This window comes from Paramormyrops kingsleyae, chromosome 1 (assembly GCF_048594095.1).
Source record: "Paramormyrops kingsleyae isolate MSU_618 chromosome 1, PKINGS_0.4, whole genome shotgun sequence".
Classification (NCBI taxonomy): domain Eukaryota; kingdom Metazoa; phylum Chordata; class Actinopteri; order Osteoglossiformes; family Mormyridae; genus Paramormyrops; species Paramormyrops kingsleyae.
The window spans coordinates 65,179,261-65,203,407 of record NC_132797.1 but is presented as its reverse complement, the minus strand read 5'-3'; the positions used below and the strand labels follow the sequence as shown (position 1 = coordinate 65,203,407).

Here is a 24,147-nt window from a genome sequence, read left to right as displayed (position 1 = left end):
CTTGTGCTTTTCCGCCCATCTGGCCCACCCACGAAGCAGGGCCTGTGCAACATCCCTCCACTGGCCTGCATCGTGACACACCAGTTTGCCAAACAACAGGAAAACGCCAGCGTCCTTCCGTCGATGTAATGCTGCCGTGAAACACGGTTACCCGCATCGCTAATCCAATAAGTCTATTGTTCAGCCATTGTGGAGCCAGGTTGCAGAAGTATTAACATCATCAAAGTGCACTTACAGCCTTAAAGTGACGGAGTGCCGTGGTACTTGACTCGATTTAAATAAAGCTTTATCTAGATTCGGCTGATTTGGTGGACAATTTAATGAGGGCAATTTTACAAAGTCCCATTTTAGGAGCTCAAAGTGTATTTCCTTTATGGGTTATACTTGTTTCTATCTCTGTTGATGCATGTGGCTAGGCCTAAAAATGCATCCTATGGGACATCACATAATCTAATAGAATCTTCTGGTAAATAACCTAGTCTGGCAAATTAATCTTAATGTGGACAGTCTGGTTCGATAGAATGTCTCCAGCCATTTCCTTCTCCGGGTTCATGTTCAAAAACACGATAAATTTCCATGCTTCACATCATATGGTAAGAGTTATTTAAGATTCACTTCTAATTATTAGATTAATAATTGTGATGCTTAAATGTTGCACTACAGAAGTGGACGAAATTAGCCAGAGGCTAATTTCCACTGGGGTGATTGTAGCCCCCATACTGCTCAATGATTCACCAGGTAATGGTCACAGGAGATGTAGAAATTTCTAGAATTTGTTGAAACCTGCTGCATATCATAGTGTCATCTTTGGGGTTAAGCTGCCTCAGAAGAACTCTTCATGAATAATTAGAACATGTTCAGAGTATTTGATGGTCCCAGAGTTAGCAGGATCGTTTGGTGTGTGAGCTTACTGATGTCGATGAGAATCGCACTGAGAGAACGTCTCAGATACAGATCTCCATAATGCTCTTGCACTGCTGTATTGAAAAAACCTCCCCTTGTCATTAAAAAAAAGCAGGAAATGGATTGTAGGTGCTGAAGATTAACCCCAAGCCATATCACACTGCCTGTTCTCCCTCGCAACTGAAAATGGACAATGAATTAACACTGTGAAAAACGAATCAGTAACACTTTACTAAAGGCCATGTTTTTAGTCATTTGTAGACATATTAATAGCAAATAATAAAACATTCAAGATTCGGGTTAGATTTCTTATGATGTGAGGCAGCCAGCTTCACTGGAAATATTAACATGAATCCAAAACGTTATTTAGTCCAACCTGAAAAAGTCCAGGCATAATTTTACATTGGTAACACTTTACTTAAAGCAGTCATCATAATGCATTATAGATACATTCATAATGCATTGTAATGCATTCATAAAGTATTATATACATGGCAATAAATATTTATCAAAATAATATAAATATTATAGCCCTGTGTGTTATGCATTATGAATGCTTTATGAAGCTCTCATCTATAATGTATTACAGATACATATATTTTTATTATAATGGTAGGTATACACATTAAGGATGCCTTGTGCTGAATTATAAAGGAATCTATAGTGCATTATAGATGAGAGCTTCATAAGGCAGTCATATTGCATAATAAGCATGGCTATAATGTGTTATGCCTTTTTAGAAATATTTATAGGCATGTTGATAATGCCTTATGAATGCATTATGTTGCATTATGAATGGGTTTATAAAAGAGTAAAAACGTGGCTTTAAGTAAAGTGTTGCCAAACAATCAAAACCTCTCCTTCCCCTTTTGAACATTCCTTTTCTAAATCAAACCAAATTAATTTAATTTGCAACATATATTTCTCTCAACAGTCTTTGCGTTACACCAATGTTCACTATGGTAATGTGAGAAACGCCCACTCATGCTGTTTTGGTTTAAATATAAATTGATATGGTGGCACACATCAAAGTCCAATGACATTAGACATTCACTTAAACTGAAGAATTTCATTATCAGCACCATATGTAACAATGTTGCAACAAATGTGAGGCATGTGAAAGAAAAACTTCTCATTCTATTAAGTGAAATATAATAAGCATACATATAATTATACCTCAAATTAATGTGACATGTACTTGGTATTTACTATCATATAAACATGCATTTTAAGCTCTAAAGAGAGTGATATTAAACATCAATGTTATAAATGAACGTTTGAATTCCATAGATATTAAATGGTATTTCTGGCTGTGATTGATTGCTTTTATATAGTGCTGATGTGCATGGCATTAGTCGGACTAATAAGTATACAGAAAATAAAAATGTTATACAATACAAATGTAGGCAGTGTTGATTAATACAGGATTAATCATTACATTTGGGCTATTAATTTTACCCTATACAGCACATATATAAACATATTAATTAGAAATTGTTTTTGTTGGCATAGAAATATTCCTTCAACATTTATTACTCCAAATCAATAATTAAATTTGGGGGAAGGTGCACCTGAACAGACATCATAATGTATTTTCATATGTAATATTTTCATAATCATGATGATAAGCATTTTCCTATTTCATAACACACACATTACACACGTGTTTCAACTGCATCTTCAAGGCAATCATATATAAATCCTCAGAACCATGTCTGATCCCAAAATCAGGCTGTTAGCTGTAACTGTATACATTTATATTACCCAAACCAAATCAAGTGTAGATGAACCAGCCATGTGATGCTTGAATTGAATCATGCTTAAGTCAGATGTATGAAAGCTGAGAGGGTCCAATAAGTGTGTCATTCCAAAGGGCTCTTTTTCAATCAGTAGTTTATTTTCATTTGGATGATGTATGAAAGTCAGACATTGCAAAACACACAAAGTAGTCTTCGGGAACAGTGGGAGGGGGCATGGGAGACAAATTTGGGACAAAGATGGACGATTCAAGATAGGGTGGGGGCTAGGACTGGGGGTGTGGGCTAGGAGATGTATATCATGTCCAGCAATGGCTGCCTGAAACAGAGAGTAAGCACCTGTGCCTTGGTGGGGAGGGGGGGGGTGACAATGACACGATAAAGGGTCTCCAAATCATTCACAAGTGATGTGGGGGGGGGGATCCGTCCATCTTGGCTTACATACAGTAGATGCACTCATAGACAAACACACACACACACCGTATGGAGATACACACACGCCTTCTCAAAATCCACAGCCACACACGGGCTGCCCATGCAGAGCTCTCAGGAGGTACAGCAGTCTCCATGTGGATGACGTTCCCTCTGGGGATGAGAACAGCAACGGTGCATGGAGTCTCCATGGCGAGGGTGGGGTGAGGAGCACATCAACACTGACACAAATGGCACGCGAGGGACAGGGAGAGTCCGATGATGGCCGCAGCTGGGACCAGGTGCCAGGTGGGGGCGCCACTGCGTCCACTCTGCTGGGGATCGCAACATTCATCTGCTATGAGGCAATGATTTGGGGAGCAGGAGGGTGGGGTGATGTTAAGGAGTTATGCAATGAAGAATCGCAGTATTGGAGGAATAGAAATAATCACACAGCAGATGGAAGAAAGATATCATGGAGAACAGCAACATGTAGCATGAGCACCATGCAATGGGCAGCAGTTACATTTCATACATGACAAATCAGGTGAGGAAGCATGTATTAAATCATAAAGAGGACCAGATACGGGTTTGTGGGAACATTGTAGAAATTGGAATCAAACAAAAGTACAAGACGAAATGTTAACACCGGAAGTTCATTGAAGGATCAACAGTGAAATGTTTTGAAAAAGGCAGAGTTCGAAAGACGAATCACACAAAAACAGAAGGTAGCGCAGTAAACAGCGATTTGCATTTCGTCGGGTAGATAGAACAGGGTTAATTACAAAATTGGGGGAAAGGCAGACATATTTTGATTTAGGAATATGGAAAAAACAAGACATTGAAAAGGGAAGCGGGATAACACAGCAATCATGGGTGTTTATTTTCAAGTGGGGTTTATAAAAAAATAGAAAGGCAACAGGTTTAGTGGTTGTTCAATGAGAAACAAAGAAGCCGCAGCCGTTTGCCGTGGTGCCGAATGCGATGCATTATTCATCAGGAGGGAAGAGAAGCGCAGGATGGTTTGGAGAGAAACAGCGGGGGCACAGACGATGGGAGGGCGTGAGTCAGCAAGGGGGGGTGGCAGGGGGGTGAGAGAAGATACACAAATGAAAATTGATTAACAACACAACGAATGACAACGATCACACGCAGTGCACTGAGATAGATTATGTATGACTACTGAGTTTGCACACACGCGCACACACACACACACACTCGCACACACACACGCACGCACACGCGTACACATGCACACATACAGGTTTGTATTTATATCGTTGTGGGGATCGTGCATTCATTTTTATGAGCATAACCGTAATTCTAAGTATAACATTCTTAACCCCTACTCAGACTTTTGGCATTTTTAGTTTTTTGATTGCATTCACAGCTTTTTTTGTTTTTAATTGAGGATGATGAAATTTGTGGGGACCAGAAAAATGATGACTCTACAAGGTAAAAAAATATTATTATCGCATTGTGGGGAAATATGGTACCCATAATGCAATGATTACACACACACACACGCATCCACTCTCACTTTACTGCGGTTTATGATTCATACCATCAGCAATTTTACGTTTAAACTTTAAAGAAGTGGATTCCCTCCCCCTGCGAGGTTCTGTCCGTCATGTATATGTATCAGGCTTTGCCTCTCTTCAGGGGATGAAGGTAATGCACTATGTACACACAGGGATACTCCCAAGCTCCAGCTTAAAAGTTTCTCCCCCTGATTAGAGAACACCTTACATGAGGGGTTTTGCTTCCTCCGGCTTTATGGATAAAGAGACAGGAAGGGCTATCGCTCATGTACTGCCGAGATGAATCGAAGTTGGGATTCCCTGCCTGTCCTCCTCCCAAAGGTCCCCCGAGCTCCGGGCCACGGTGCGGAGACTTAATGAAAGCAGACAGGCAATCGCGTTTAAGCAAACTGCTATACGGACTCACTCTCCGTTAGAGAAGCAGGCTGGACGTAAAGCGGCCGGCGTCACGACAAAGACACCAGGGGCCCAGTTGTGGCCTTCCATCAGACGCAAAGTCTTCAGAACCACATCTACACCTCTACGAATGTGTCACTGGGTGCAGTTGGGTGAATTTTGAAAATGCCGCAGTAAATAAGCCACGTTAAGCCCCGAAGAAGGATAGATGTAAGAATGCATAGATGAGGGGATTCAGCCCAGACCAACGACACCAAATCCCTGGGCTATGGCTGCGCCGGACAGCTCAGTGACATTTTTGCTGTCAGGCACAGAAACGTTATGGCGGAGTATTTGAAGCAGCTATCATTAACAGAAGGGGTGGTAGACAGATATGTGGCTGAATCGGAAAGGTTTTGGGTTCGAATCCTGTTGCTGGCATAATATAAACTTTTGGACCCTTGAGGCCCAGCCGTACCACAGAAGGTGGCTGTCGCTGTTCTCTGGCCCCAGGTTTTCCTCACTTTGGACAAACCTGAGCACTAAACATGTGAATGATAACAAATGTTTATATTATATACAAATACATACACAGCTTTGGAAAAAAATTAAGAGACCACAGCAAAATTTTCAGTTTCTCTCATTTTTCAATTTATGGGTATGCGTCTGTGTAAAATATACTTTTTCTTTTCTTTTTCTTTTTGCAAACTGCAGCTAATGCTTCACATTGTTGAAGGGCTTCTCCTTCACTTTATGGGACTTCAGTCCTGCTTCTAGGAGCCTGTTATGGATTGCCCTAGCAGTGCACTTCACACGACTAATGTTTCCCATTCTTTTTGAAGGTCACTTGAGGCACCGACGGATAAGTTGACCGTCATCTCTGCCATTAGAAAGTTGCTTCTGCCCTCCGCCTGCCTGGTTTTCGGTCATTGCCAGTGTGTCCTGTTTCACCTCGTTCTTGTGTCCTGCTGTCTTAGAAACTTTGAGCCTGGAAGAAACCTGCTGCTCAGAGGAGCCTTCTGGCAGTACAACCAGGATTAAACCAGGATGTAAAAAACAATTTTTATAAAAATATGGAAGTGGACTTTTAATTTTTTCTAGAGCCGTATATGCATTTAATGAATCTGCTACATGTAAAAGCTGTAGCATCTGATTTTCCACACAAATAAACCGCTTCATAAACATGCATTAGCAGGTTTTGAATTCAATAGTCAACAATTTAGCAGTGGACTACCATTGATGGCAAACTTAATTGCTATGTCACCTGTGTCATTCCTGTTATGAAGGATTGGCACTCCCCATCTCTGAAAATGTAAACAATGATTGCTTTGGGTGTTGCTACCTGTCGGACATATTCTGCGTGTGAAGGGTGCCAAGAGTAACAAAATGAACTAATAAAAACATAAACATTAACTTTCTGTCTATGCTGGGTCGCTTTCCTTCACTTCTCTCCTGCATACACTGGAATGCTTACCCCTTTGTGTGCACTCAAAGACAAACTTCTGATATTAATGTAGATTAGAGGTTTTCAACCTTTCTTAAACCAGGGACTTCCAAATGAATACGGACCATCCCTAGGGCCCCCCACCACCGATGCGTGATGATATAAGCAGAGGTGGCACAAAGTACAAATCTAGAACAATCTTTTGTTTAAAGTATAAAGAACCACAGTCATAGTGTACTTAACAGGTCAGGTGAAGCAAAATCTTGGTCTGGATTCGTACTTTCTGTACCTGAACTTCCTACCTCTGCACATAAATAACTAAAGCAAGGACTGGGGGGGGATTTAATATTTCTGACTCAGGGGAAGGTTCCCCTTGAATATTTTGGGGTCAATGTATTGCGTAGATTGGATTATTACACTGACCCTGCTGGGCCATGGTCCCCAGTCTGAAAATCTCTGATATCTAACATATTAGATACTGCCAGTTTCATCCAGAAGACCGGAATTATACTCTAGAGAAACCAGCCATGGAGAGATTCCAACAAATAAGACCTTCTGCTTGGTGTATTCAAAGTATGGTATAGTGCAGATAAATAATTTTAGCCTGTCGGTATTTCTCCACCTGCGGGGAGTGAGTGAAAGAATGGAAATATCAGAGTGCAAGACTCGTGAATCAAATATTCAATACTTGGGGTAATCCCACACTAGCAACAGGTGTGCGGAATATGGTAGGATTTCCCCTGCGGTCCTCTGGCAGCGTATAAATAACCTGAAGCATGATACAGAGAGCCAGCTTGGCTGAAGGACGAAACCTTAGTGACATACACCCACTGGATAATTGCTGCCATTTGGCAGGCGCTTATGCAACAAAGTCGACTGATACTGCTGGCATTTCGCAACAAAAAAAATATGATATAAGAGCAGCAGGACAAAGGAGATGGATCTGCGGTGAGCGTTTGGAGAAGCTACCACGAGAGGTTTGCCTACGGGTGCCAGCTGGCCGGATCCGCGTGGGGCTAGCAACAAGAGAAGCTTAAAGACGTCGTCAAGGAACTGTATTCTTTATTGATTCAGCCCATGAGTCCCAATCAACAATTAGGCTTGGGCAGGTTGTTGGGCATCATAGGGCCACCACCTGCTTCATTAGTGGTAAGAGGTTCCTTTCCTCACCAACACAGAGGGCTACTAAAGACAACTGGAGAATGATAAGAAGAAGAAGAAGAAGAAGAAGAAGAAGAAGAAGAAGATGGACATTTGCATACCCGTGATGTCAGGCTTCTGTGGCATGGAGAACTGGTAGTAGTTGGGCTTCGAAAGACCCTTGACGTTCCTCGCGGTGATCTCAACCTCGTAGCGCGTGTTCCACTGCAGGTGTTGCAGAACCACGAAATCATTCACGCCGGGAACCAGCTTCGTCATCCACGGCTCCTCTTTCTCTTGCTGAAACGTGAAAAAACAGCCACCGTTACCTTATGGCCAGAGCCCCCAAATCTCTCCATCATCATAATATTTAAAAATGCATTGCAACATATTTCATAACATTAAAACGCGTCTACAACGGTCTTACATGGTCTAGGAATAAACCGATTAAAGCAAAACAATTTTTTTTGGCTCTGCCTCCAAATCTGTTTGCTGGTGAACCAGAGCCAGTCCTGGAGGGCATATGGAGCAAAGCAGACCAGTCCATCACGGTGGACTCACGGTATGGGGAACTGAGAGTCTCTACAGCTAAACAGATTGCTTTTGGATGTAGGAGGATAGAAAAAGAACAACAAAAAACCTCAGAGACAAAGCCCACACAAACACGGAGAGGGTTAGGAAACTCCAAGCAGACGGGCTGGTAGTGGATCCAAACCCACAACCCGCTGCTGTCTTACCCAGAGACACATACATATATACAGCATATATATATATATATATATATATACACACACACCTTATATACATACTATATCTATATATTTATGCTGTATATATATACATTTATATTTATATATATATATATTTTATTATATATACATTTATAGTACATATACATCTGTGTGTGTTATATATATATATATATATATATATATATATAATTGTTATATAACTTAAGTTAATTTTACAGCTATCGTGTTCAGTTGACATGCATACAGTGCTTGTGAAGGTTTACTTCAGACTCCTTTTCCTCTCAGTGCCGTTGTTCTGGCATTTTCTAAGGAGTGACAGAAGATGTGGAAATAATCGCATTGAAGATGAAAGTGTTCTATGGGGGAAGAATGCTGTCTGCTTCCCATTCTTCGGCGCAGAGTAGCTTCCTTTTGGCTGGCTCAGGGGTTGAAGCGGCAAAGCCTTTCTTTACCTTCACCGTTCAATCCTTAATCCTGTGAGTTTGCTTCGCATCGAGACCCGGTTACGGTTCAACATGCAAAGTGGAGACGGCGCCCCCCAGCTGCCCCTCGCGGACTCAGCCACACACATTAACTGGCGTTGCTAAAAAGCTAAAAAACTGCCTTTCATATTATATTTCCATTCTGAAATACTGAAGTGCCAGAAAGGACGAAATGAACGTTTACCATCTCAACAGCCCTCATCTAGGTTCCCCGCAGGCTGTTCCCCATGTCTGTATGGTGGGAGCAAAGCCGCTTCCATATATAAACGTCTTTCACCGTGGCTGCCATTAAAACGGTGCTTATATGATAACTTCTCAGCTGAGGCAATGTGATAACCACTCCATGATCGAGGAAATTCACACTAAAGGGAGACGTTCTGGCACGTGAGAAAACAAAGAAAAACTTGGGAAAAGACCAAATTATTATCAACAAGATTTTGTACATACATTACATATTTTTGTTTCATCTAAGATGTGACATTCACCTCAGGAACCTGTGCTGCACAGCCTCAAAAGCCAGTAAATCTTGTTTGGAGGCAACTTGAGGAGAATCAAATGGATTTTATTTCCTACGTTGTCATGTCTAAAGTCGAAGGCTTTCTTTTTTAGTTGGCTATTATCAAGGGATCTCAGAAATATATTAAAGTCTGCTTTTCAGAGAGGGTTCTTAAAAGGGATGAGTGTATCTGTGTGTGTGATACGTATTAGGTTACAGTGCATGTGCAAGAGAGTGGTAAGAACCTTAGAGCTATTAAATTGTTGGCCACATAATGAGCATGACTCGTTGGAGCCCTGTATGGGAGACCAAGGGCCTTGTTAAGGAGACGGACCAGACGGGAGGAAGAATCAGCGGCTGGACGGAGGAACAGTAGCCACAGAGGCGTCCGTCACACCCCCAGGGACCGAAGAATCCAGACGCATCGGATATCACCCAAGGCAGGAGCCTGCTGCTGTCTCGTTTCATCTCTCTCTCTCTCACCCCCGTCCTTCTTTTCTGTTCTCGGCCTTATTATCAGTCTTCTACAGTTCCTCTCTCTCCTCTCAACAACTCGCTCGCCCTTTCTGGGGGACAATATGCCATCCTCACCCTCCCCCCCCCCCCCCATCCGGAGTTTTAATTTCCGATTCGCAGCAGACTGAACGAAAATAAAAAATGCTTCAGCGATTACGGCGAGTGAAGCTCAGATGCTCCCCAGGGAGGATTGGCGCAGCAAACGGACGCCTGTTTTGTTGCGTAAATATCTTCCACTCTTGACACACATGCACGTGTCTGTCCCAATGTGCCGGGGGGGGAGCAGCCTGGCGTGTACCGCTGCCTGCGCCACAGAAATGCGGATGTTAATCACGTCCCATGCTCACTGCCGTTCGGTATTACTTCGCTTGCCATGCGCCGATAATGTTGTGCCAATTAAACCAAACTTCGGCAGCGGCAAATGCGCCGCTGTTGGGGAGAAAATGTATTTTTTTATTATTCTCCTGCCGGATGCTGCCTTATCCGGGATCCGCTTACTTTTGACGGGTGAAGACGGAGACAGCTCCGGCTAATTTGCGTCACGTTAAAAAGGCCCTCCGTTTTTTTTTAAAGGTACGCCTCGATGTTTCCCGGAAACCTGGTGGCGCTCCGGAACCCATCTCCGTTTGCGGGCATCAGGCCCACGCTGATCCCTGACAGCCATGCTATTACACAATTAATTACCTATTTCATTATATTGCAGAAAAAAGTTTTTTTTTTCGTTCTTGCCAAGATATTTAAAAATAGATTATACATCAGTGCATACTGTGCTATTAATTCTTTTTTCCCATTTATGCTCATTCCGTGATAGGTGTTGCGTGACTGATCAAAAGCAAATAATTCATTCGGGTCTGCTGCTACTAGATGTCTGGGACTTTTTGAAAGACAGCTTCTCCTGTCACGCAGACTGCAGTTTAACTGGAGGAATGTCATTAGTCGGCTGTGACAGGGAGCTCCGCTGTGGCAGGACAGATTTGGCCTCGTTGCCGCCCGCTTTGCCAGCCTCTTGATGCTGCAGGATGGAGGGGACCCTTGGCAAACCGCCATTATCGTTCCTGGTTCAGTCAGTGCCGCCCAGGGACCACGTGGCACCCTAGGAAAGCTTCACTGACCAATTTCAGTTTGTTTTGGACAGTGTGCACTCCCTCTCACGGCAGGGGGTGGGGGGCTTGCTAGGGGGTGGGGGCACCACTAGTGCCAGAGGTGTAAAGTATCAAAGTACAAATACTTAAGTTGTTTTTTTCTGAATTTTTACTTTACTTAAGCATTTAAAATTGTCGCAACTTTTACTTTCACAATTTTTACTCTGGTACATTCATCATGAGACCACTCACCCAATTAAAAAAATATAAAAATATGTATTAAAAATAACCTATTTGCAAAAAGCATGCAGCATGCCTGAATGTAGATATACAATGCAAAATTGAATATCTTTATTATTATTATTATTATTGTTGTTGTTGTTATTGTTATTATGTAGAGATACATGGTATGTCAGTTAACATACTGGTTTTGCCAGCTGATACTTTATCAATATTCAAAGTTAGCAGAACTAAAGACATAACAACTGAAACAATGGAGATGACTGCATTGTACAATCAGCCTTTTTCTGTAGTGGATGGCGAGTGGTTTGTTGGCCCATTCACCACTTAGAAGAGGTCTCCAAGTTCCGGCCAGCGGCATGTTCATAATCCATTATTAAGTCTGACCTGTAGATCAATCTTTCGTTTTCCACAAATAAAAAAACAATGTAATCATTCCAGTAACCTGTGCCGGCAAGTTCGGCAAGGTTCACCCCTGCAACGTCAGTAGCCTTCCGCTGTCAACAAGCCACCTACAAACCGTCTATTTCCTCAATAAAAAGAAAATATCTGCTCATTCTCTTCTAAACTGTGAGGCACTGTAACTTTCTATGCTGCATTCGAACCTGTTGTGAGTGAATTTAAAATGATAGGTTATATTTTGTTAGATTGATAGATCTAAATGTGTAGGACTTTTTACTTTTGATTCTTAAGCAGTTTTAAAACTAGGTATTTTTTACTTTTACTTGAATAGCATTTTACTGGATGACTTTTACTTGAGTGACATTTTGGTGTGGTATCAGTACCTGTACTTAATTATGAAAGTTAAGTGCTTTTCCAGCAGAGGCCAGAAAATGGCACCCTAGGCAGTCACCTATGACACCTAATGGGTTGACTGGCACTGCCTTCAATCACATACCGCACGATAATTTGGAATTTACACCCATCGCACGCAAGACAGACTGATATTAGTTAAGGTACCTAGCAGACACCTTCTTCAGAACTATCTGGTTAGTAGGAGAATGGATTTGTTTTGGTGATGGCATCCTGAGGTGCGGTTGTGTGCAATTATGTACGTCCAGGTGGGCACTAATGACTCACCGTCCTGTATTTGACAATGTACTCCACGATTGGCATTCCTCCATCATCCTGCTTGACCAAGACGAGTCTGTAGACCTTCCCCACACCCCTCTGTCCATGGACCACAGGAGGACTGGGTTCTCCTAGAGATGCAACACGAGGGGTTAAAATGGAACGAAGGCTGCTTACTGGCTGGATGGTGACAGCTGTGTCAGATGAAACTCTCTCAGCCATTGGACAACCAGGCGCATGTCACTCATCAATTGAAATCGTATCATTGGCCAATGATAATGATGGCCCCTCTGTATGGATGATGGCCCCTCTCATATTCTTACCTTAAAAAAATGCTAGAATGACCATGTCCCTCATCGGATACACCCAACGCACGCACACTTGGCCTGAGTATCACAAGGACTCACGGATGGGCAGTGTTTGGAAGCTCTCCACGTGGCTGAACTCCCCCTGCCCTTTTCCATTCACGGCAGCCACCCGGACCTCATAGGTGCTGTTGGGCTCCAGGTCGGTCAGCTGCACCATTGCTAAAACACAGGACAGGGGTGGGGGGGCGCGAACAGTTAGTATCAGAAGAAAGTGGTTCCCACACACAACGGCTAGCAAGTTGGCAAATGTAGCGAAAGCAAATTCGGTGAGTTTTTTGATGTGACAGGAAAAACCGCTCAATAGCTCTTCAGCTGAGATTTTCTCCACCTAATCTTTAGAGAATTCGATCATGAAAATGTAAATGTTTCCAAAGCAATTACAGCTACAAAATGCAGCTTCCATGCAAATGGCAGCACGATGTATGGCTCTGTTATGCTTCCTTGGTATAAGAGGGCTTGTCTTTATCCACAGATTCACGCATCACACACAGACACTCACACACGCTACCCACACATACGCACATTCCACGGATTTCACAGAACCATCCTCTGAGTGAAATTCTCCGGAACACCGATAGTGCAGATGTGTCTGGATCCAACATCCCCATGGTGTTCCCACAAAACCCGCACAAAGCCAGCCTTAATCTGCGGACTTCAGCAGGCACTTCACACATGCTGTGCGCATAATTGTTTGTACATAATCCCCCCCTCCATTGCCTGCCCTCAGCTCACTGCCATCTTTTTGATGACATCTATCTGCTAATATCACATCTGACAGTCTTCGGTTACACATGGCGAAATGCAGCCTCACAATCAATGACCTGATCTCATAAAAAAAGGCAGAGCATCCCTCATGCATACAGATGCGAGTTTTATTGAAATGGCTCCTTCGTGCCCTCAGATTCCCTTAATTTCTCAATATGCATGTTGTTCTGTGGGGCACTAATTAAACTTGGCAACTTGTAAAGATGTGTTGTGTTCATAGCAGCCAAGCGTTAACTCTTGGGACAGGAATTCAATATTAAGCAGATAGTTTCGCTCTCTTAGGGGTAAAAGCTGTCCGAGCAAATGTATGTGAGAGTACGTGCATGATGGTATGGCTCTATAGAGTAGGAAAAATTAGATCATCTTTTAGGATATGAGAATGACATGCAGACTTTCACAGGATATACAATTTGTGAAGGTAAGGATATAATATGGGGGCGGGGGGGGGGGGGGGGGTATGTGACGCAGTGCCTGTGATCAGAAGGTTGCTGGTTTAAGTCCCATGCTCAGCAAAGTAGCTACATCTCTGTTGGTGGGCCCTTGAGGATAAATGGCTGCCCCTGTGCTCAGATCCCAATCTTCACTCTTACCTGTATATGTGTGAATGCCTAAAAAAGGATGAGATATGTGAAAAAGACACATTCCAATGTACTGGTTCTTGTCTCAAAATTAGCTGCACTTTGTTAATGTGTTCGCTGTGGTGATAATGCATTGTGGGAAATAAAGTGGATATTTTAGGATAAGAGGAGTATGTAAATGGTAGAATGACTATTGTAAGATTTTTTTTTTTCCCAGGAGAGGGGGACAGTCTGCCCTTAGTGAAGGAGCCTAAGTACCTGGGGACCTTGTTCACAAAGACACAGTATAAGGGAATATGGAATTAATGGTGGATTGGTTCGCTGGTGATGAAGTAGTAGCTAAGTCGATGAAGGTTGTGGTTTACTGGTCAATCTACCTATTGTGGCCAAGAGCTCTGGGTAATAACTGAAAGGACAAGGTCCCAAAGTGCAACTGGCTGAAATGAGGTTTTTCCACAAACTCGGTCTTTGTGACAGGGTGAGAAGTTCAAAGATAAGGAGGAACCTTGAAATAGAGCTGTGGCACCTTTGGACTGAGATGAGCCACTGCAGGTATCTGGGGCTGAACAGGAGACCACCTAAGGCAGCTCTTCTGGACATGTCTCATTAGACAAAGTCCTCAGGGCAGGCCGGGGCCGGGGGAGTACTACAGTATATACCCCAGCTGTCCTGGAAACATCTGGGACCCCCCCCAGAACAAACTAGCGCCTACAACCTGAGGAAGGTGGGTTTATTCTGACCTCTTAGTATCCTACCACAGTGACCCCCAACGGGAAACATGGTGAGACACATATGAAGACAGAGAACATGCTCTCTGTGGTAGACATAGAGTAGGTGGGAAACAGGATGGATATTTTAGCCCATGAGAGCAATATGTAATCTCTGGACATCAGTATGGTATGTTAACAGTAATGTGGCTCTTTATGACATAAGTTCTGTATAATGGTGGTAGTAAGGTCATTTCACTAGGTTAATGAATGCATTAAATCACAACCTGCTTTTGAGATTAATGTAGCCATGTCTAACTACTGTATATGCCACTATATCCCACCATATTCTACTAGTGCTTCCTGTCTAAGTTTGTACTGTTTGTCACTAATATTTGTAACGGCCGCTATACATTTCTGAGCAGCACGCGGAGCACAAAAGGAGCAGCAGACAAATGACTGCGCCATTTACATCTGAATGTATCTTCTGAGGGTAAACATTCTCACATAGTCTGATGCCCCTCTGTTCTCACAAGCTTAATATCTACAAAATATAACAGTCACCTCAAATTGTCAGGCAGCCGTACTTTATCCAGAAGGCTGTGAAAAGAGCCATTCAAACAGTTCATAAATATTCATTATAGACAATTCAGTGCTAATCAGCAATTGCTGCAAAATAGTAAATAGCCTGTTCTTTCATTGTAGGAGTAATTTACATAGCTGTGTGTTCCATTTAGAAGAACACCCAAAAGGACTTTAATTCCAAGTTGAGTTTTGCTGAACCCGAGTGAATGTTTTATATGCTGATAGAAAGGAAACTGCAGAGAAAAAAAAAAACTCCTTCTTGGTAATTAAGCAAAATGTGAAATTAATGCAAAGCACTAACGAGGACTAACAACCCCATCTTAATGGCACCTTTAATTAGCTAAACTAACCCCCCCCTCAAAAGTCAGACCTATGAAGTGTGTAAGTAGCTAAAGTGTTTGATACCTGAATTGCTGGCGTAACCTGCTGTCTGTACGCCTTATAGTGGCAAACAAAGGCAGAAGGTGTCAGATACTTTAGTCTGCCACAAGGAGTGCCACTTCACTATCTGCATCACACTGCTGTTTGCTAAACTGTAGGAGCTTCAGGGTAGGAGCCCATTTTCTCTAATTTACTAGCAAATTCTACCCTAAGATAAAAGACTACAGACCGGCGGTGATGGGAGGTACAGGGTTTCAGAAACCCACAGTGGACGGGATTACCCAATGCCATCAATCTCTGTGTGGTTTCATCCAATGGGAGCCAATAAATTGACGAGAAGGGTATTAAAGCAGCCAATGATGGGCAATGCCCATAATCGCACCAATCGGGGGCTTTGAAATGTTGTTCGATCGCTCTGTGTTCCTCTGGGGATGCTGCCATCTCCCACTGTGCCCTATTCTGCTACTCCCTCTTCACATTTAAATGATCTTCACAATTACTGCTATTAGCTACAAGCCTTTTAAGACTGTCAATCTTGCTTAACCTCTGAACGTACTTGTTCCTTAAGCTTCCCTGTTGGGGTTTTAACATCATTTAGGACCTCCCGGGCGCTGTAAAGAATTAATTTAAAATCCCCTTTCCCCTGCAAAAACACCAAGCACCGCTCTTGGCCTAGGCTGGGTTGGGGCCCGGCATACATGAGGAACGATGCGATTGAAGCAGAAAGCGCCCCGCAGAGAACTCTAACGTGTTCCTGGATGACACACTAATCGAGACTCTGGGGACAGTTTTGCGTCTGACCGAGTGGTTTGTGACCATATCTGCTTTCCTCGGATGAACTCCCACTGGTGAGAGTAGGACTGACTCAGGTGCTGGTCATCAACTGCACAGACATATGTGGAAAAAACAAACCAGCTCACGGGACAAACACGATCCTGTTATTAGCTTCAGTTTGAAGACCTGGACTTTGTTTCTGGCTGTAGTACTTTCATTCTCTCTCTCTGCTGCAATCGTAACATTGTACTCAAACTCTACACACATTCAGTTTCATTGCCCATTTTCCTAATTGTATTTTGAAATGTTGTTTCTCTTTCTGATCGCTTATGTCCAAGTCTCAATATGTTATTACGTATTTATAATTTGTTTGTTGTGGTTTCTTCCAATGAAACTAACAAGATTGAAATGTCATCTCAGTGAATGACTCATGTATCACATAATTGAAGATTACACTAAAGATACCTTGACTTGTGTGACTTCAGAATATATGGACGTGGGAGACTTTTAAAGAAGAGTCATACTAGTCCTATTGCTCATGTGCTTGGGGAGTTTGAGAATTATTTCTATTCAGTTAAGATGTTGCAGATGCGGAGGAGTGAAATAAAAGTAGATTGTAAAAGCTGGGTGCAAAAAAATGGAAATAGGACTGCTAGCTAGCAGATTTGACGTTCTGAGTGCACTCAAGGTTGTGGAAGACCAAGCTCTCAGAGCTAAATTACTCACTGTTTGTTACTATGTCTGGGGAAAACATGGACAGGCTATACAATGGCAAGTCATGTTAGGGTGAGTCTGACCTTATGCCATAGGTTATTCTTATCGCGTCTGTTTCTGTGAAACAGCTGCATCTCGCAGCAGAGCATGCAGGCTGGCCATCACACGATCGAAGCCAGACTGAATTTTAATTTAATCCGACTGGAAGCATCCAGCCATGGAGCTGAGGTGTATGAGGCACGTTGGTGTCTCCCGTGAAATAATAGTAAGATGTTCACCAACGTGTTAAATTCATGACACGGCGCCTTGGCGTTTCTCTATTTGCTGAAGTATCATTTTGTTGGAAACACTTCTTCTCAGAAAATGAAAACCACAGGTGAAACAGTGGTCCACACTGAAATGCTCATTTTAAGTGGTTGCAATCACCAAACCTTCCAGGTTTTTCCACAAAAAAAGGGGGAAAAGCTTTATATTCAACAGGAACCAGTTTAGCTTCATTAGTTTTTTAAAATATGTTTTGCTCTGTGGCAAAACATGCTCTGACCAATAAATTAAAGTTTAAGATATTTTAACCCTTTTGAACAAAACAGTCCAAAATAAACTACAACCATATTTTAGATGTTTATAGTATATATAACTTACATCTGAGCAGGGCAAATAGGCAAGAAAACAAGCCTCCAGTTTATTTTAGTTTAATTTTCTTCTTTCACTCAGTTCAAGTCATTTTTTGTTCTGAAAAATAAAACATATTTACTGTTGTGCCATAGTCTGCAAACTAGGTGGAACTCACTTTCTGAGAACTGGTTGTTCTCAGGGGAAACATACTGTAAGTCGACAACGCCAGGAAACAACGGCAGCTAACAAGTTGTGGCTAGGGCTGGTTGATAAAATGATAATGGTAATTATTGCAATATAATTTTCCCTAATATTTCCACAACAATTGCTTGATAAAAGTTCAATACGATTTCAGACCCAATTTAATGATGTCACATCCTCTGTGACTGCTTGTCAGGACTGTCAACAGAGCACAAGTGCAGACAGAGGTATAAAAACACAAATAGGGAATTTATTCAACTAGTACAGGCAGGCAGATGAAAAACAACAGAGTCAAAACAAGAGGGCAACTCTGCGGGAAGTCCAGAGCAGCCCATCCAATAAGGGCAATCCAACAAAATATAAAACAAAAGTCCACATTTAAATTCAGCCAACGTGAAATCTACACAGTAATAATCCACAGAGAATTCAGGAATGCTAGGAAGAATGCGTGCGGCGGCGTTTTTTGTCTGTACTGACTAAAATAACCTGGCCTGCTGCCAATCACAGTGTTCTGAGAATGGACAACCTATGCACAACAAATGCACAGCGAGGTTTATTGGGTTAGTGGAGCGCCCCACGTTCTACTGTTCTGGCAATACACACGAGTCATGGGAGAGAGGACCGAAACTTCGGTGTCGGTGTCAGCAGAAACAAACACCTTTTTAAAAAGGAGATATTGTGAATAAACCAGGCAAAAAAGATCTTGGTGGTGTGACAGTACTTTGGCAATGTAAAGAGACATGCGACAGGCTGGTGCTGTAATCTCTACCGAAACCTTGTGCCAGCTAAAACTGGATATGCTACAAATTTATTTCACCACTCAAACTATTGCCATCCAGCAGAATATACAGAATGCAAGTGCTTAGAGTCACAGACACCAGCAATTAGTGTTGCGACTTTCAGTCACATCCTGTATTGGTTCAAAACAGGACCCAGCATTTTATTTATCAATAGCAGGCGGTTAAGGAGCAGCGAGGCAGTCAGAGATAAAAACCCAGCGGTAAACCGTACTGTTGCCGTATTACTAACGTTACGTCCTACGACAAAAAAATATTATGTATGATTTAATTATTAAAATTTGATTTCAGTTTGCAATCCATTTTGATTTGTCATATTTTAAATGATAAAGGGGATCCTAAGGGAATTTTAAGCATAAATGGAGCCTCAAGGAAATAATGATGAATGAATCATACTGCGATAATAATCAATATCGACTGATATTAAGAAGTTATCGTGATAAAATGTTTCGGCATATCATGCAGCCCCACTTGTGGCTATATTAACAGCCAGCTACTGGTACTTACTGCACTCACCTGTTTTCACCTCAAGCTCAAGCTCTTTGTGAAAAAAGCAGGATGACTCGTTTTGCTCGGCTACTTTGATCAGTCGACCTGTTTTTTTCTGAGCTCCCTTGCTGTTTCATGGTGTTCCCTCTGTATCTGGCTCCTGCACCCCTGAGTGGGGAAATTCCTGCCTATCAGAGGCCGAGCTCCCATTGATGCTAAATAGCCTGGTCCCCCATCTGGGGAAGGTGTCTGTCACAGGCAGGAAAGCTGGCTTTCTCGGCAGGTGCTGCCCCGACCTTGGAGGCACGTTAATTAGCTTTTGTTTGTGCTGGTTACTTTCCCTGTTTTGTAGTTAATAAAGTGCTTAGAATTGACAGGCACAACTAACGAATCCCTCTGTCTGACTTGGTGTAACATTCAGTTTATGTCTCTATATATGTGCACATATGACAGCTATGCTATATGAAAATTGCATTAGATTGCAAAGCACCATGAAGGTGTCATGTCACCCATTAGCAGTTAAATCCACAGAATACCCACCGGGGAGCAGTATGTTGCTCGCTTCATTGCCTAAGCACTGTAAATTCCATGTGCCTCCTGGGCAACCACAGTAACGTCAACACTCTCTCTTTTAGAGGTGAATCCAGACGGCACCCTCTAGTGGCTGGAGGTCACCTGCCTCATTATGCACGCGGTTCATCTCTAAGGGTGTTGGGAACTTAATGGGGATGCTAGCACTCAGTGACAGGGCTCAGTGTTTCGGAAAGGGAAGATTATGGCTGGTAGAAGCCTATGTAAGAGTATTGATGACAATCAGGCCTGGCTATCATTTGATGATTAACAAGACAGTGGGCATCTTAATTAAGGATGGGTCACCAAATGGGGAAACGTCAAAAATCATTGTTAGCCGTAATGATAATGTCGTATCACTAGACACAGACGAAGCTGGCAAACGTGTCCTCGTGTTTCACATGCGCCCTTGATCGAGCTGAGCAGATGTAAGGGATTCATGAGGCGCCGGATGGATAATTGAGACGCCCGCTACCGTGGCCCTGGCAGATGTCTTACGGCGGGGGCGGAGACTCACTCTGCACGCCGTGCGACTTCACGTCCTTCCAGTCCTGCAGGCCGACGTCCCTGTACTGCACCAGGTAGTGGCTGATCGGCACGCCGCCGTGTGAGTCTGGCTTCACGAAGGTTACCGTGGCGATGCGCTGGGCCACCGAGCTGAGCCGCACCGAGTGCGGGTTCGAGGGCACGTCTGAAAGCAAAAGGGTGCACAGTTATGTCTCTGTGAGGCCGCAGCTCGGGTTAAGCTCCCGCAATTAACACTTGGTGATCGCTGGTTCGAGGCCCAACAGGGACCTCTCTGTTACACTCCAGTGAAGTGCTTAAACGAACCCCTCACAGCAAAATATCCAGCTCTGTTAACAAGTGATGGATATTAATATCTTCAACTACGTTTCTGTAAGGGGAAAAAATTGTTACTTTTTTTGGTGTTTTTATTCAATTATGTATTTGAAGTGTGCTGGGTGTATGCATCAGCAGTGCATACAGTTACCAACTGTAAAAGGGTACTGGTGTCATTTCTGGACTATAGTGGAGACTAGAGACTGGAATGCAGACTTATTTATAACACATTGTTAGGAGACAGTTGGCAGCCTTACAGCCAAATCCATGGCATTCAGTTTTACCCACCAATCTCCCTGTTCTTTACCTTTACCCATCTCTGTCTCCCGCACCTACACAAATGCAATCGTGTACACTCTCTCTCTCTCTCTCTCTGTCTCTAGACATCCTGTTGTATTTATCAGCTTCCCGCCAAACTCCCTTATTGCGCAGACGCCTGCTGTTTGCGCAGTGCTGACTCTCTGGGGTCCCGCGATGGAGAGAGGGCCATTCCCCGCCTGACAGACACTCTCCTTCAAAGTGGGAGGCGGCCTCGGTCGCCATCTTGCTCTCGCGAACAAAGAGGGGCAGCCGCGCCCACATTTCTCGCACACCGTAATTTGAGTAATAAATTCAGCACCTACATCGGTTCTTCTATTCCTCGCAGCCACAGGTAACATTTCTGCTGTAGTACACAGCGGAAGGTGGGGAGGGAATGCTATTAGAACCTCCGAGGGAATTAAGTCTTGCCCCCCCCTCCCCCAATTTCATAGGGTCTGTCAGGACGCCGTTCATTGTGCGTTCTCTACCAGCATTCCATATCTTCCTTTCCAAATCCCTCCATACAGATCTGTAATCACAGACTTTTGGCTCTTTATATTTCAGAACATACTCTGTAGTTCAGTTTGTACTTTAGGAAGAAAAAAAAAAAAAAACTTAAAAAAACACCATGCAGCCGTGGGATTTCTCTTTCTAAGAACTGTCATTGTACAGCATTTAAGTGCTTTTTGAATGCACTTCCTTATTTATAATGGGGGTTTTTAGATAATACGGCTTGTTCTTGAAGCACACATTGAAGCTCATATAAAAACCTTCCCCGTTGTTTATCTCTCTTATGCTAAGTGGATCCTGTTTTCTCAGGTCCACATTCTTGAAACAATTGGGGGAAAATAATTTAAAAACCAGGAATTTTCAATGAAAGCTTCATTCTCTTTCAACATGGGGTTGGACGTGTCCAGATGTGGAATAAAAGCGTTCAAAGACGAAAACGTATGCAGCTTAGGGACAGCCTCGTAACCGCCTGGTTGTTAGTTCGAGGCCTGAGGAGGGGACCTTGCTACAATGTTGAGTTACAGTAGGCCTATGTAGAATTTACATTCTCCAGGAAGAGCAACAATTAAAAGTTGTTCTGGAAAAAAAGTTATCAGCTCAGCAGGACTAAGTTTTAATTCAGAATGTTATTTTTTCTCACACTTCTATCAACTTACAGTAGAGTTACAATTTGTTTTGTTTTTTGGGATTTGAACCCACAATCTCTGTATTTGTAGCACAATGCTTAAGATGATAATATAAGATAAGATAAGATAAGATAAGATTGACTTTATTAATCCCACAATGGGCACAGAGTGGGAGTGCCGTGAGCCCCCTATCACCGTTTTGACAAATGGAATCAGCGGCCTGGCTTTAAGTGCCTACATGCACCAGTGAGGCTGGAAGGGTCTCTAGACCCAGTCTGGTGTTACCCCTGAGTCTGTAAGCGACTCTGGCTGATGGGCGGGAGATAAAGACACAGCATGAAAACTACAGCGGCAGTCATTCCCTGGATATACATGGCATTCTCCATTTACACATTATTTTCTTATCGGGACGGTATCTCCTGGCTGGAAGTGGCCAGCCGCCCCCTGCTTCACTACGGCTCTGCCGTTAGCCTTCGCCGCTGTCCTCTGCCCTGTGATTGATGCCAAGGGTCGGACAGCGGTCTAGCCCCACTGAACTCAATCAGCGGGAGTCATGTGGACACTCATCGGGCTTTTCCTGACGGAGATGAGATTTCCCTTGTGGAGACGCGTTGGATAAACTCTGGGTGTTTTACGAAGCAATAGTGATGGGATTTGGGCAGAGGAAACCAAAAAACCAATTACTTTCTTAAGCCACGTATGTCATATTCTCATATCTAATGTTTTATCGGTCATTATCTTAAGGTCAACCCAGGACAATAATCATTATCTCTCCCGGAAAACCTCCACAGGTCATGACAATAATGAATTGTTCATGTGGAGAGAGAGTAAATGTGTGTCCATAGATGAACGTGGGTGTTCCATGTGTGAATCATGTGCATCACCACATGCTCATGGCAGAAAGCCCCACCAGCCCTCAAATCCCCCCCCCCCCCCCCCCCCCCACCTCCGTGGTTAAAGAAGAATACAGGGGCAGATATGCTGTCTTTGAACCTGGGGTGAGGGGTGGGTGGGTGACCTACAGGTCATTCCTCATCCCCAGCCCCAAGAGTTCATCTTGGGTTAGCAAACGTGATGCACAATTAGTCCTGAACATGAGAATTGCCTGAACTGGAGGTGAGAACCGAGCCAAGCTTGGGGAGGTTGGTGTGGCAGAACCTGAAAGGCAGATTAATAACTCAAAAAGGCTGCATACCTGCTCTCCCAGTTTTAATGTAGCGGCACTTTGATTTCTCCTGTCCTGGGGGGAAATGCGGAGTCCCCCTTTCCCGATACAGTACTGAAGATGACTTAATGTGGTGAAATTTAACTGCATTTGCCATCTAGTGATCGAGAGATCACAGCGGCAGGTGTAAACACAAGAATGCCTCATCACTCAGAGGTATTTGTGAGTCATTTGGATTATCATAAATATTGTATTATTTCTGATGAAATGCTGGAATCCCATATGATTAATAAACCCGCAGCGACAATGGAGTTGCTCGTAATTTCGTCAGAACGTAATATTTAAACCGTGAGGGCAAAATCACCACCCCATGTATTAATTCCAGTACGAATCTTTTTACTTTCTTTGCAGATATAATGAGAGAGATTATAGCCTAACCATAAAACATTCAAAGGTAGTAGTAAATGCTGCCTTATTTCAATTTAATAATGGACAGGGAAACAAATGACACAAATTAAAAAAAGGTTGTTCCTGGCATTGACTTTGTTTCTGTGATAGAGGTGACTTCAGAATAAAAGAAAACCAAAGGAATTTTCAAATATATTTACGGGTCTGTATTAATATTATAAATAGGGCAGTGACAGTGGAATGTTTACGCTATAACCTACAGCAGTACACTTAGCAAAACCCTACAAATCTTCTAAATTGGTGTGCAGTGTAGTGATTGAGGGTATGCTACATTAAATTAGTCTGCGCCGCAAAAATATAGCGCTCATTATAATTAATTAATCTGACCTATGGAAAATTGTTTCATGCTGCAGTGAATTGGCTTAGGGTATATTAAATTAGTTTGGCTGGGGAGAAAGTAGCATAGATATTGTGCATTCTGACGTGGCTGCTGAAAATTGGCCTGAACAGGAAATCTGCAATGATGTGGATTGGTGAGAAGAGC

The 24,147-nt window shown here is 43.0% G+C and overlaps 1 protein-coding gene across 6 annotated transcripts in view; it reads right to left on the bottom strand.

The window, feature by feature from the left end:
* Nucleotides 1-24,147, bottom strand: part of ncam2 (neural cell adhesion molecule 2) — a 222,801-nt gene that overhangs the window by 11,861 nt on the left and 186,793 nt on the right. For 3 of the 6 annotated variants that reach the window (XM_023835627.2, XM_072717699.1, XM_072717704.1), the window contains exons 12-15: nucleotides 20,272-20,445; nucleotides 12,618-12,737; nucleotides 12,220-12,341; nucleotides 7,694-7,871 (exon numbers count right to left, since the gene is read on the bottom strand). In XM_023835627.2, coding sequence (XP_023691395.1) covers nucleotides 7,694-7,871; nucleotides 12,220-12,341; nucleotides 12,618-12,737; nucleotides 20,272-20,445 — 594 coding nt within the window. Of the gene's footprint in view, nucleotides 1-2,779; nucleotides 3,430-7,693; nucleotides 7,872-12,219; nucleotides 12,342-12,617; nucleotides 12,738-20,271; nucleotides 20,446-24,147 lie in introns of those variants that run through there. The other 3 variants (XM_023835604.2, XM_023835618.2, XM_023835611.2) reach the window with 3 other exon arrangements.